Raw genomic sequence first — 15,012 nt, 5'->3', positions numbered from 1 at the left:
AGCGCGTATGGAACAAGTGCAGTACGTCACCGAAGCTGAACACCTGATCTGCTGTAGCCTGCTTTTGATAAAATGGCTGGACTTAGAAGTTACTGTTGTGTGGTAAGAACAGGCAGGTCTGCCAGCTCTTCACTCCAGGCTCATTCAGTTCTACATCTGGGGATTTTTAGTGATATATTCCAAATTTCTGTCTGCTTTGTGAAGCCGTTACAAGTCCCAAAATTCTTTTACTGCAGAGGGACTGCCAAAAGCATGCCTGCACTGTTCCATTAGATAAACGGCTGATACAGGGCTTCCCCTTCAACTCAAAGTGGTTATTTTCATCTATTTCCAAGTTTGAGGGTTACTGGATTCATAAATAAGTTACTAGCCATATGCAAAAAATTCTAAGCAACATTCTGGTGCTTTGCTTTTTCACTTGCTACCTAATTCCTCTTATGAACCTTTCACTCAAAGCTGGTGCTGTGGACTACAGTCCACTGACTCCAAAATCCTCAAGCTGTTTAAAGAAAATGCAGTTTACTACCAAAATACCATTCCTACTGACTTCTAGACATTTGGAGGCACTCAGCTGCCAATTCTGTAACAGATCAGCAGTAAAAACATCTTGTTAGGAAGGCAGAGAAACCATAAAAGACAGAGTAGAGGTTTTGCCAGTACACGTTCATCTTCTGCCAAGTCCTCCCTACCTATCTGCAAAAGTTTGGGGGATGTGTGTGTGGGGAATTGTTCCGGAGTATTATTTCTTCTAAGTATATTTGAAATTTCCTGAATGCCTCTATTAATAGTTTCACAGATAGAGCAACTAGGCAATGTGCTTTTAACGAAAAACCTATTTCTGCATCTTGCGGTATATAAAACAAGCAAACAAAGCTCCAAACGGAGAAGGATATACACAAGGGAGAACTCCCAAGAAAAAACCTGCTAGTGTACACAAACCGTCTGCAGGAAAATAGAGTTATTTACACAGAAGGTTTTGATAGAAAAGCAGGTCAGCACTATGAACCTTTCTGTATTCTTGGCAACTTTTAATGCTTTTCTTGAAGGAGGGCAATTTGAAAAATGACAACTTGCTCTTCCAGGTGAAGGTAATGTTTTTCACTGCACAGCTGATTTTACAACCTACAGCAGAAAACATGTCACCACCTCCAGTTTTGGAAATCCATTTAATTCTGCTCTCTGAGAGCAGAATTTAACCTCATGAGTTCTTGATTTTGCAATGGAAATATGAAAGCAGAATGCTTCACAGTGGAAAAAAGAGAGTTACCTTTGAAGAAACAGGAGAAGCAGTATGCTTAGTTAAGTCTACTAAAACAAGAAAAGAGGCTAGAAAGAGGGGCTAAAACAGTTTTTCAGAGCCCCTTTTTTGTTACCAGACATCGGAGTGTGTTGTGAAGACTCCATCTTTCAGTGATTCTGGAGACATCCAGCGGACAGGCAGCAAACCTTTACCTCCTTTACGATAATAATCTGTCTCGTAGATATCTCTTGTCATGCCAAAATCTAGAAAGTATAAATGTTTTGAGTTTGCATGATAAAATGATGAACATTTCCCCTTACTACAAGCCATGGTAGCCAGCAGAGAATCACAGTTTGGTGCGAAGAATCTGCAATCTGTTACGATGACACTTTACTTTGCAGGCACTTTACCTGCTGCCTTAGGGCTGGTTAGCTTCCCTCCCAACAAAACCAACAGACATTTTTAGCATTGACTTCAGTGGGTGAGAAGTCTGAATGATTTAAATATATTAATATGAAAAGTTATGCTTAAGCCTTGCAGTAAGCTAAGTCTTCTGAAGGTCATACAATTCACTAATCTGTTCTCTAAATTCAATTATTTTCTTTTCTTTTTAAAGAGTGTAAAGAGCTCCTTTAGTACTTAATACTATTGTCTTTAATTAAAGAATCTCACATGTGGAGGGAAATGCTTCTCTTGGTTTTTTTTTCCTCCTTCCAAAGGTAATTTCCAGTTCCTGTATAATATTCCATCTCAAATGCTACAGAGGATTAGGCTATTCATTTATGACTAACACAGACCAATACTGAAGACATGCTTTGGGTTATATGCATGTCCTTAGCTGTAAATACGTAAACATTTGCAAGACTTGGATCTAACTATGCTCATCTCCTGACTGTAACTCAGACTTATTCCAGAATTTTTTTTCTGAACAATCAGCTTGATGCAAACTGCTGGGTCTTGGACGGACCAGCCTATTTAAACCAGTAACTATATTTTCAGGCACTAACCAAAAAGTTAATAAATCAGGTGGCATCCAATCTCTTACTAATATTAAGTGTTGTCTGCTAACACAGCAGACCTCGGGCAAAATCCATTTTATCAATACAGATCTATAGTTGCCCCTTATTTTCTGGGAAAAGTGGAGTGAAAAGAAGAAAGAATTCCTCCAGCTCTCACAGTCGTTACCACCAGTCTATGGATGTCATTACTACCAGGCTTGCATGAGTGACTGACCACTGATCCTTCCTGTTCCTTGTCTGCTAGGGACACTGGTACCCTCAGTGATTCTGACTAAAAAGCCCATCTGTGCAGCTATTCCATCACTCCCACACAGCAGGGTGACTTTATCCTGGCTGAATGAAGGATTCTTTAAAAATGTAATGCAAATAAGAAACAGATATGCAACGAGCATAGAACAAGTGTAGCATAAAGCTCTTCCTCTGAGGTCTAAACAGTCTGAGTTGGCGTGTTCAGTCGAGATGCTCCTAAACTGTTTTTACAAGAAGGGATTTTCAATACTGGTACATAAATGAGAGCAGCGGAGCATATTTCACGAAATGCTTTCGGGGTAACCATGTACCATGTTAAAGGGAAGGAATGCACCATCTTCAGTTCAGGGAATTGTAAAACATGCTGGTGGGGGGAGGAAGAGTGAGAAAACTGGAATGGGAAGGATTCAGGCTGACTTCCCTCAAACCTGCAGAAACTGCACAAAATCCCCCAAAGATCATCCTTCCTAATTAACTGACTCAAAATGAAATCATTTTTTCTTTCTCCCAAATGACAGAATTACTTACACAAATTATCGAAATAGCTGAGTTAAGCTCATAGAAAAAGAATTAGTTTCCTACAGCAGAAGGCTGTTGCTATACATGTTATTTTAATGTGCATAACTCAAAAACAGCCAAAAGCCTAAAATCACCCTCTCTGGAGAGAAGTCTGAAAAAACTCATTGACACTATTTTGGAGGTATGGTGAAGGGAAAAAAAAGCGGTGTTCTAACAGCAGAGCAGAGGAAAAGCCATTCTGTTGTCTGGAAAGCAGAGCTCCAGTTCAGACTGGAAAGCATCCAGCTGAAGTCAAGCCTTACATTCCACTTCCAAATCAGAAATGCTTTAAAATAATCCTAAAATTCTTATTCTTGAATCAATAAACAGGAGGTGGAATTATTTTTGTGCATTAACAGAACAGCGAATGACACACCGGTGATACCTACACTATCCACCCAGATGTCTGCAGCATCTGCACCTCAAATCACTGCTTCACTAGCTCCTTTTAAACCCACACGCTATACTATTCCCTCATTGGAACAACAGTAAGTAGAGGGATTCCAAGAGTTTCAACTCAATGTTGACTGCTCACAGGTCTTAAATCACAGCAAGCCTTCATAAGAAACATATTTCATTCTGCAGAAGTTTAAACTAGAGCTAAGTTTTAAAAGGTCTTTCAAACAGCTTTCAAAAAATTAAAATGCCTTCTAAGATGCTGATTTTTCAGAATGATGTTTTTCATTTGTGTAAAAGTCAAGAAAGCACACCTCCGATTTTCACTGTGAAGTCTTCTGCCACCATGCAATTTCTCGCAGCAAGATCTCTGTGAACAAACTTGTTGGCGTTGAGGTATGCCATCCCATCAGCAATCTCTCCTGCCATCTGAATCATCTTCTTCAGAGTTGGAGGTGCCTGGCCAGGATTGTTCTGAACAAAATTAAGAAAACAGAACAGGTAAGGGGGCGAAAAAAAAGTAACTATTTCTACACCAAACTGTAACATATTATTTTTTCAATTAAAAAGAAAAATTAAAAAAAAAAATCACATTATCACAATTCAGGCTGACATGATCCAGGCTAAACAGAAACTCGTGATTATGTACACCATAGCATCTGCTTCGTGGGAAAACTGACCATATCAAGCTGGGTTACAAACAGAACTCCCATATAGCTCTTTCGGTCCATTCTATTTTAGGGAATACAAGCCAGAAAGACTTTTTGGTATAAGGATGTTATCTTACACCTGTGGAATTTAAATGTCCATCCTTCTGCCACACAAGTTCTGAGCTACAAAGCAGAGGGCTTATTGTAGAATTTTCTACTGTTTTACTATCTTCACAAACAACCAGATGATGTTAAATTATTTCATTCCCTGTTCCCCAGTTCTCCATAACCAAATGTCTCTTGAATTACTTCTATTTGTAAACAGGAAAAAGCTTATGGGACAATTTCTTCGGAAGCAAATTCACTCCTTAGCATCCATGGATATTGTGGCTTCTGCCATTCTCAATCTCATGGATGAATGAGTTCAGGTATTTATATGCAACCAGTTAAGCCCCACCATCCCTTACCAGTATGAGTTTGCCTAAGCTTTACACCTCTTGGACAATCATCACTGACAGAGTAACCAAAACCAGAGCCTCATATACTGAATTCTACTAATGACAAATATCCTAAAGCACACAGGTCAAGTCACTGAACTTTATCACATCCCCATCCAGAGATTAAACGGTCCCTTACCCACCTGCAATGGAAAGTGTTCAATGTCCAGTCCCATCATCACTTTTAAACTGTGCTACTTTGTGTGGAGATAACAAGCCATATCCACTACTTCCAGGCTCCCAAGAGCTGAATGCAACATACCCCATGGGAGCCAAGAAGATACAACCAAGAAAGCCCAGAAGGACCAATGTGAGTGGAATCCCCAGGAGGAAGAGATAGGTATGGGAGCTGCACGGTTAAATTATCAGTAAAGCCAGTGATCAGGCAAGCCCTCCATCCACACCTTATTGAAGCATCCTGCCTTCCTCCTCATACAGGTCCTCAGAAGACTTTGCTCAACTCTACATTGCACATCAGGGAAGACAAGGAATTTAGGCACAGACCTATCACAGACTGCTTTGGAGAGCACCAGCATACAAGAGAGAAAAGCCAAGTACAGAGCTCATTTTGGTCATGTCTATATAATGTCACTGTCCCTTTTTATGAAGTTTGTTGAATTCAACCAATTTAATATAACCTGAAACACTACTAATCATAAATGCTAGTCAAGCCCTTAGTCCATAGCCCTACTGTTATTTTCTGAATCCTGTATTCAGTATGATTATTTTCTGTATCCAATCACTTAAGCAATCTGCTCTTGCTACATGCCCTCCATTTCCACCATATTCATTCTCTTGTGCACATACTGTGCTCAGATTTTGTTCCTTTAAGTTATTCACATCAGAATTTCTACATCAAGGGCAAAAGCTGCTAAGGTCATTTTCTGCATAGTGTATTATGATTTCAGTGGCAAGTGACCTATTATCATAGGGTCCTTCAGACCCTGTGTCATACGTGGCAATTTTAGCTGTTAGACTGATGGCCTACATACTAGAGTATGCATATTAGCTAAGATACTAGATTTTTACTTCCCAGCAGAGGCAACAGGCAGGTTATACAACATGAAACAATTATCCTAACATGCATGCTTCAACTAGCCAATTTTTTGTTTAACATCTTGATGAGAAATTAGATTAGATAAGAGATTTAATTCAAAGCTGGAAAACAGGACTCAATAACACAAGAAGGGGCCTATTCCACGCAGTACACTGGGCTATTTACAATAGCTACCTCATGAAAAGAGGTGTTGCAGATCACAGAGCAGCTCATGTTTTGTTCTTAGAGCTTAAGGAGAAGGGCAAGAAAGGCTAATTGCCTGCTGCTTCGAACGTGATGCTGCTTCGTTCAAGACGATTCTAATTGAAGAAATAAAAAAGCATCCAGCAACTTCTGACTCACCTCTGTGTCTGGCCTCAATGATCTCAGGTAACTTTTGAGGTCCCCACGTGTCATCAGCTCCATGATAACCAGCGTAGGCTGGCCCTGAGAAACAACACCAAGCAGCCGAACCTGGAAAAGGAAAAACAAACATTCAGTTACAAATACAGCTAATTGAACTGTAGTAATCATTTATTCATGTCAATATGTACCCCCAAACATCCGTGAACCTGTGGAAAAGATCTGAAAGTAGATTAGGTTCCACTCTCTGACTCCTGTTTAACAACAGTATTACAAAGCTGCACAGAGTTGAAACTAAAATCCCAAGTTCCCACTTCAGTCAGTGAAGACATGCCCTGAACACCCTCACACCAGTAAGCACCACGGCTGTATGAATCATGTGACATTTTCATGACTTACAACATGGTGACAATTGAACTCCTTCATCACCGAGGCCTCATTTAAGAACTCTATCCTCTCACGCATGCTTGCAGACTCATTGACAGTCTTGATGGCCACCCTGGTCTCCGGCTCATCCTTCACCACTCCCTTGGCTATTCCCTCGTACACCATTCCAAAGGAGCCTTGCCCAAGCTCCCGACACATGGTGATCTTCTCACGGGGCACCTCCCATTCGTCTGGAACATACACTAAGGAGAGAAAGATCAGGCCATGATGCTCCACTTCTGCAAGTGGTGCGATCACACACCGCTTTATGATACCAACTGCCCAAACAGTTTTACTGTAAACAACACTAGACACAATGCTTGCACAATGTATGCAAATACTCCAAGATCTTTCCCATACAGAGACAGGGAGACGCATAGACAGGCATACAAATAAATCTTAAAGAAATGTGTAGATGGACTTGAAGGGACCTCACTATGGTACTGACATAATGGGACAGAAAGAAGGAACCTCAAAGCACAAAACCAGGGTGGGAAGAGGCTTGAATCAATACTTTAGGCTTGAGCTTTTCTTGGAGCCTTGGTTTTCTAATTCGTCCAGACAGCATCAAACACACTTGATCATCTGTATCAGTTTGGTGTCTGCTGTATTCTCTATTAACAGATTGATTTTATGACTAGAGGGAAACAGACTCTCTGATCTAGTAGGCTCTTTGCATGAACTATTCTGATCACTTGCACAGACACTGTTGCACCAGTAACGGCAGAACTTGCTGCTGCTGCAAGTCTTTGATCTGAAGCAGAAGAGAGATCTCAGAAGGCGACTGCCAGGAGGAAGGACTGCCTCAGGCAAGAATACATCTGAGTAGTCACTGATGCTGCTGCCTATCAGTCACCAAAGGAGGGGACAGTTGTGTCAGATGCTCTGGATGGGTGAAATGACAGGATGCAAAAATAGAGGATTAAGACATGAACATTAACAGACCTTTAACCCTAACAGTGCTGCTATGAAAAATAACAGTAAAAGAGTCCGCTGCCACTCTGGCTAAACCCATTAGCCTCCCGGGCTTGGAGTTTGGAAGTGTTCAGAAACACTATTCCGGCAAGAAGTCTACAGCAGTAGCACCAAACTAAACCATAAACAGAAGAATTGATGCCTCAAGGAAATCCATCTGATATTCTGATTTCCTCCTGCACTTGAAGAGCTCCACACGTACATAATCCGTACAGTATGGGCACATGCTCGTTACAGACACCACACCTTTATGTGTGTGTTGGGGGGGAAATAAATTAATTCTCTAGCAAGTAGGATTCCAGGAAAATAATACAGACATACAGAAAGCAAAACAAAAAAAAAGCACGCTGTTCTAGGAAGAGCAATTTTGTTTTAAAGAATTTTTATTTCCTGGATGGTTTTAAAGACTTCAACATTATCCACATTGTTTCTCCCACAGAAAATTGTAAGAAATTAAAGATGCCCCCCAAAACTCCACACCTGACTTTAGAACTATAATTGTTTCACTCTGTTAGCGGAGTACTCAACACAAATATACCAGCTGGGATCTAAACACTGCCACAGTCTAAATATTGTCATCACCAAATATATAAATCAGTCACAAATAAGTTAGGTAAATTTGAAACTACCTGTTTTGCCAACTAGAGAAAAACAGGCTTATCTACACTCCAGATATTAAGAGAAACAAATATGGATTACATTAAACATCCCTGCTAATTTTAACACAAAATTTCTGCAGGTGATATGTCTGGAAGCCCACAATATTGCTTTTCTCTTCCTCTAACTGTGAAAAGTTGCTGGAGAGTAGTTCTATTGGGATGGGAAGTGAGGAGACAGTATTGTTTTTTGTTAAATGTTACTATTCTCCACGTGAGAAGTACACAGAAACAAGCAGTGGGTTTGTTCCAATAGGTCAGAATAGGGCTTAAAAGGGCAAACATGAAAGACTAAATAATGAATTCTTCTTTCATTCCAGTGAAAACACACCACTGGATGAGTAGATGATAGTCTGAAAGTGAAACTAATGCATCCAAATTTGCCTCAGCTGAATAAACTACAGGAAAAATTTCAAAAACTCTCCAGTTTCAATAGACAGGTGACATCTACTTATTATAAATGATGGATTCTATGGCTGTGCTAATAAAATGAAGAGACAAAACGGTTTTACCACATCCCTTTTAGAGTTTTCAATCAGACACGGAATATATGAAAGTAAAAGCAGCAGAAGTGTAAGGCCACACTTACCATCTGAAGCACTGAAGTACTCGGGGTTCACAGAAGCGTAAAGTACTCCATTGCCCAGTCTGTCACTGTTCCTGTTGAAATATTTTTTTTTCTTTTTTAATCTTTAAACCTAAGTAAATTTCAGACCAACTCTTCTACAGCTTTTCCACTGTTTGCTCAACCACAGAATATTATTTACTGTACGTGGAGAGCTTTTCGGACAAAGGGGACAAACCAAGTTCTTATTCTACTTCACATAATCAATGGGAAAACAGCTCTGAACAGCCTTCCCAGGAAACCTGCAGTCTTCTCGATACCAAATCAGCACTAGAAAAGCGTAAACACAAGGTACTTTTAGCTGCTGGGTAAACTTCCTTTAAGAAAGGCAGCTGTATGGTAATACACCTAGAGACCCGTGGCTGAGAATGTACTTTAACATCACCTGCTCTACTGTGGGAGAGAAGTGATCTAGCAAAGGACAAGATTGTTTTTAATGGGGAATTCCATTCACCTACTTTGTAAGTGTTTCTATTATTTTATTTAAAAAAACCACACACACCCAGTTTTACTGGGGTGATTTTCAGAATAAGACATTTGTTCAGCACTGAGAGAGCTCTTTCTACAGAGCAGGCTGTAGAAATAAAATTATCAATCAGACCTCAGAAAATGAAAGACAAAACATTCTTGTGGGCTAGAACAACAGTTTAAAGAAGGATGAGTTATCAGGCATTTCACCTAGGACAGCCCAAGGGAAGGCCAAGCAGGTATTGTACTTCCCTAGATACAAAACCATTTCTGGAGTGCTTGAGGAGAACTGGTACTACTGCCTGCACACAAATGAATTAGAGCTGGAAATAATGGGATACTCAATAAGCATAATTTATATGAGTGTTATAAAAAACCTCCATATCTAGAAAGTTGCAAAACTGAACATTTGCACTGACTTCTATTAAGTTCTCATTATCTATTTCAATTAAATAAAAAAGCACTAGTTACAAAAAACGAAACAGAGGAAAACAAATAGATAGAACAGTCCCCTAGACTGCTCTGTCTAGGATGTAATTTTTTAAGTGGATATAAAGACTTCAAAAAACCTCTAGAATTTGGAAGAAATCAAATCAACCTAAATTGAACTAAGTTTTCATGATTTATATTGACCCATATTTCAGTCAAAGCTCCTGATTATATAGGTTCAGCGTCTGCCATCGTTGTCCCAGTGGATATGTTCCTGACAACCCTTCCTCTTCCCTCTCAAACATGATACTGTAATGAAAAGCCTCTTCGTATCTCAAGCAGCAGCCAGATGCTTGCTGGTAACTCTAAACCACCTCCTTCTACACACCAACAAGACAGAATCTACTTTAGCTTCTCGAGCCATCAGAATATCGTTTCTCTTTTTAATTTCTAACTTGCTCCATGGGCACAGATTTGAAAATAAACATTCCCCTCCTACAGTTTTAACCACAAGCATATACAACTCACCTCTTTTTGTTAAAGACGTACAGCATTATCAGTAATCCCCCAATGATGAGCAGGAAAGCAATAGGGAGTACAATTATCAAGTGCAGGAAGTTTCCATAGTTTGCTGCTGCAACCAACAAGAAAACAATTGTATCAGGGTTTCTATAAAATCTCCATTAACAAAGAAACATTCAAAACCCACTCAGTATATTTCCATACAGGGAAGAAATCAAAGTACTCATTTTCTTGTCTGATGTGGAAAAATGTACTCAGAAACACTCCCTGACTGCAGATGAGTGGAACAAGAAAACAGACAGTGAAAAGCATTAATTTTGTACAGAACAGTGTCTGTCTGGGGTTTGTTTTCACAAGTTATGCTTAAGGACTTACATTCCTCAGTGAACAATATGTAATTGTTCACTTGCATATTCACCTTTTTTCCACCTTTTGTTCACCTTGCAATTGCTTATACTTATATTCAGAATATGCACGCATTGCTCTTTACTTCAAGTTCTTCGAAGCCCAGCAATTAGAAAACCAAAAAGGAATAAAAGATGGAGTTCCAGTTTTCTGTGGATACATCTGCTCTACAACTAAATAAAGAAATTCTTGAGAGGGTCTCTGAGGACACTATGGTGGTGTTCTTCCAAAATATAAAGTACTTCCATTGTCAGGACCAGCATCGCCCTTTCATCAGGATGTTATCTTTATCAAATGTCACTCTGAACAAGTCATACGAAAAAGCATCTTGATATTTAAAAAAACCTGCCAGCTCAAAAATCTAAACAAATTATTTGTTTCTTGTATTATTTTCCGATTTAAAGCAGGTTTGCCTTATTGCCACAGGTTTTGTACAATTCAACTCCATGTTGTTATGGCTAACATTACATTCCCAACAAAGCTGTACATCATAGGAAGCCACAGTAGTGTGTTCTATACACCCACCACCTGGTTGCACCTCTCATATATATAGAATGCATGCAAGAAAAGGACCACACCTCAGATACACCTCCTGGTTGTCAACACTTGCCAAAAAAATGGAACAGAGAAGAGTTTCCAAAGAAGCATCAGCAAATAAGAGGGGTATTCGGCGTACAGGCAAGAGGTTCACACGCCCAGTTACATACGTAAACATCAGGAATTATTAAAAGGACAATAGTCCCCCAGTTTGACACAGCCAACAAACATTCATCTTACATTTGGGTTGCACATAGAAAGAGACTGGCTCAGTCCATGACCCATTTCCAGCTAACGAAGTGGCCTGAACTCTAGCAGAATAGTTTCCAGGGTTCAGATGAGTTAGTTTAGCTCCTCCAAGCTTCTTATATTCCTGTCTGGAAACACATTCCCGCTTCTCCTGAAAGAAAAAAGCAGTTAATAGTTCATGTTAGTATCTTCACATTCCTTCCTTCTTGAGAAAACAGTATAGAATCATAGGATCATAGAATCATTAAGGTTGGAAAAGATCTCTAAGATCATCGAGTCCAACCGTCAACCCAACACCACCATGCCCACTACACCATGTCCCTAAAAAGTATGGCCGGAGGATAAGCTAATTTTTATAACTAAAAGCCCCATCTGATTAGTTTTTCTTCAAACACCTTAAGGAGATATGTGGAATTCAAAAACTGTCAAAATAAACGAAAGAAAGGAATGGCATGTTGGTTGGTACTGGGTGTTTGAAATCACAATTTCTATCTTTGGTCTGCAGCACTGCACAGAAGCATGTTAAGAAAGATCCCATTTTGTGTATAAATTAGAGTTACAAGCAGTAACTCTTAACAGAGAAATGTCAAATCCTCACCTCTCCATGCTGCCCATATTTGATTTCATACATTAGTATCAGCCCATTTGGATTTGCAGGTTCTAACCACTTCAGGTAGACTGTATTTTCTTCTTTTGCTTCCCATGCTACCGTTCCTGGAATGTTATCTGCTCCCTCTGTAAAATATTTACAAGTGATGTGAGAAGAACACCTATCACTGAAACAGGAACTTGCACAACAACTGAGGAAGATCAAAGGTTCATACTACTCTTTAGGTACCAAAGCATTGCAGTAAGTGCTATTCAAAGACCCAGAGAACACCTCGCATTGGCCAGGGGCCTGTTGGAGAGATTAGCAGAGTCCAAACTGCTAACTGCTAGAAAAACAGTGCGGTGTATACAGCTTCACCAGGTATGGGCTCTGTGTTCGTCACCGTGCTCTGCGTGCCAAAACACCTGTTTATCAGCATCTGGTCCTTCCTTCCAAACTTTCCACTACACCAAAACAGTGCAGACGCAGCTATTCCCACCACATGGTTGTAAACAGCAGCCTGTCTGCAAATGGCTGTAGACACCCCAGATCTGCCCCATTGACATCCTTTTCCTAAAACATCCAGTCTTCAGAAATCTGTCGCAGTTTAAAATGGAGTCTCATCAGCAATTCAGGAACCGCTTTATCCCCATTTCATTCTTGATAATTTTATGTGTTTTACTCAAAACTTAACAGGAATATGAAGACCGTTTCAGCCAAAGAAAAAAGACCACTTTTTCAAAAATACAGTTGTTAGGTTTAGAAGAAAACAGAATTGTTTAGCCTTCAATTTTCAGAGCCATGCGCTAAAAATCTGGGAACACTTATTTCCTTTTCCCTGGTCTCACAGATTTCCTTATTTCCTTGAAATAAGCAATACTTTTTGCTTTTTTACTGACACAGCTGGATCTGGATTATGATAGTCTTTCCTTCCAGAAACAAAACAAAATTGCTACCATTCTGCATCACATATTCCCAGACATCTGCTGGAGTCAGAAGCTCTTTGCTGGATGCATATGAGCTTACACTAAAATCATCTCTATTCTTCTCAGAAGAAGTACAATCTGCAAAAGTCCCAAACACGAGTACAGCATTCAATGCTTCCTATTTGAAGTACTCTAGATGCCGGCGATTGGGCAAAAAGCAACACAGTGCTCCTCCTGTTTCCAAGTTGGACAAATGCATGGTCATTCTGTGACAGAAGAAACATTTGGCAAACATTCCCACCAGCAAAACTCTAACATCTGCAAACAGTTCCGAGTGAACACAGCAAAACTAAACATTAGCTGAGAAACATTCTCTATTCAGCATACAGGGAACTGAAGAATAAAACCTTTCAACCCACCATGTCTGTGGTTATCACCTGTATCGCTGGGAAACGGATTCTCTCATAATTATCTCGGTAGTCAATGCATGCACTTCTACCTTTCTCCAGATCACAGGACAGACTCAATACATATCACTCAGTACACACGAGACACCAGCCAAGGACATTAAACTACTGTAACAAAGTTTTATATAGTTCCAATTTATTTTCTTGCACAGAATTTTTTTATTATACCCCAATGTTTTTCTAACTGTTTTTGGAGGGCTTGTCCTCCCTGAGATTGATCTCTCCCCAGAAAATAAAACAAAGCTTTATACTTTTGAGAGCATACCTGAAGGCATGGTTCTTGCAAAGACAAAGTTGGAAGCACTACAACCAAGCGTGTCAGCTTCATGGTTGCAGCTGTGAATATCAATGCGGTAAAGGGTAAAAGGCTGGAGATGGGAGATCACAGTTCTCTCCTTGCCATCCACTTTGGTCTCAAAGAACGGGTATTCCACCTCACTCTCCTCTGTGTCAGAAACATTGGTGAAGTGATCTGTTCCAGTCGTGTTCCTGTTTCGAGTGGCCAAAGTGGCATTTGCGATTCGGAACACATCCCTCCGCTTCCGATCGGGTCTGTGGAGCAAACAGACAGGTACAGAAAAGGTCTCCAGAGAAACACTACTCTTCCTCCAGCTCTGTACAAAAAAGCCCCAGTAAAATATGTTACTGTGCTATTAAAAAAGCTAAATAAAGGAAACTGCAAAACAAGACGAAAGCTTTCTCTTAATCTGAACCTGCAGCATGTCAGCACATCCTATCACTCTCTCTTTTGGTCAGAAACCCATCAAAACTCAGAAGCTCACACTGTGCCCCAACATAGACGTGCGAATTTTGGACCTCACACAATAAACCGAATAGCAAAAATGGCTTCACTGTGTCCTGGTTTTGGCTGGGATGGAGTTGATTTTCTTCCTATTAACTGGTATAGTGCTGTGTTTTGGATGTAGTGTGAGAATAATGTTGATGACACGCTGATGTTTTGGTTGTTGCTAGGTATTGTTTACGCTAGTCAAGGACTTTTCATCTTCCCATGTCCTGCCAGATGTGCAGGGGGCTGGGAGGGAGTGTGGCCAGGGCGGCTGGCCCAGCTGGCCAATAGGCTATTCCATACCATATGACGTCATGCTCAGCATATAAGGCTGGGTGAAGAAGAAGGAGGGGGGATGTTCGGAGTGATGGCGTGTGTCTTCCCAAGTAACCGTTACGCGTGATGGAGCCCTGCTTTCCTGGCGATGGCTGAACACCTGCCTGCCGATGGGAAGTGGTGAATGAATTCCTTGCTTTGCTTTGCTTGTGTGTGCGGCTTTTGCTTTCCCTATTAAACTGTCTTTATCTCAACCCACGAGTTTTTCTCACTTTTACCCTTCTGATTCTCTCCCCCATCCCACCCGGCAGGGGGGGTGAGCAAGCGGCTGCGTGGTATTTGGCTGCTGCCAGGTTAAACCACGACACACTGTTATTCAATAAGCATCCTAGATTTGCATTTAATGACAGTAATGTCAACGTTTAAAATAAAAATCAGATGTTAAAGGCTGAAAAGGTTAGGGGAAAAAACTGTTTTGAAGTTTGCTGGATTAGCAAAGCTAACTCTCAGTAGGCTTAATTTTCTTTTCAGTTCCAATGAAATTACAGAACTTTGAATGTATTGCACTGAGAAAAGAAACTTTGGAAGGTAGCTGAAGACCATAAATGTTAACCACCACTAATGCGTGGTAATTTGCGTATCTCTACTTCTCTCACCCAAACAAAAG

At 40.3% G+C, this 15,012-nt stretch overlaps 1 protein-coding gene across 2 annotated transcripts in view; it reads right to left on the bottom strand.

Annotated features, from left to right (window-relative positions):
- IGF1R (insulin like growth factor 1 receptor) overlaps nucleotides 1-15,012 on the bottom strand; it is a 189,436-nt gene that overhangs the window by 10,966 nt on the left and 163,458 nt on the right. Inside the window, exons 11-19 of one of the 2 annotated variants that reach the window (XM_075159849.1) lie at nucleotides 13,548-13,834; nucleotides 11,899-12,035; nucleotides 11,292-11,451; nucleotides 10,116-10,221; nucleotides 8,655-8,725; nucleotides 6,408-6,637; nucleotides 6,009-6,119; nucleotides 3,777-3,936; nucleotides 1,374-1,503 (exon numbers count right to left, since the gene is read on the bottom strand). In XM_075159849.1, the coding sequence (XP_075015950.1) occupies nucleotides 1,374-1,503; nucleotides 3,777-3,936; nucleotides 6,009-6,119; nucleotides 6,408-6,637; nucleotides 8,655-8,725; nucleotides 10,116-10,221; nucleotides 11,292-11,451; nucleotides 11,899-12,035; nucleotides 13,548-13,834 (1,392 nt within the window). The remainder of the gene's footprint in view (nucleotides 1-1,373; nucleotides 1,504-3,776; nucleotides 3,937-6,008; nucleotides 6,120-6,407; nucleotides 6,638-8,654; nucleotides 8,726-10,115; nucleotides 10,222-11,291; nucleotides 11,452-11,898; nucleotides 12,036-13,547; nucleotides 13,835-15,012) is intronic. The other variant, XM_075159850.1, reaches the window with a different exon arrangement.

This window comes from Calonectris borealis, chromosome 11, assembly GCF_964195595.1.
Source record: "Calonectris borealis chromosome 11, bCalBor7.hap1.2, whole genome shotgun sequence".
Classification (NCBI taxonomy): domain Eukaryota; kingdom Metazoa; phylum Chordata; class Aves; order Procellariiformes; family Procellariidae; genus Calonectris; species Calonectris borealis.
Note: the sequence above shows the minus strand (reverse complement) of the source record. Positions and strands in the feature narration are given on the sequence as shown.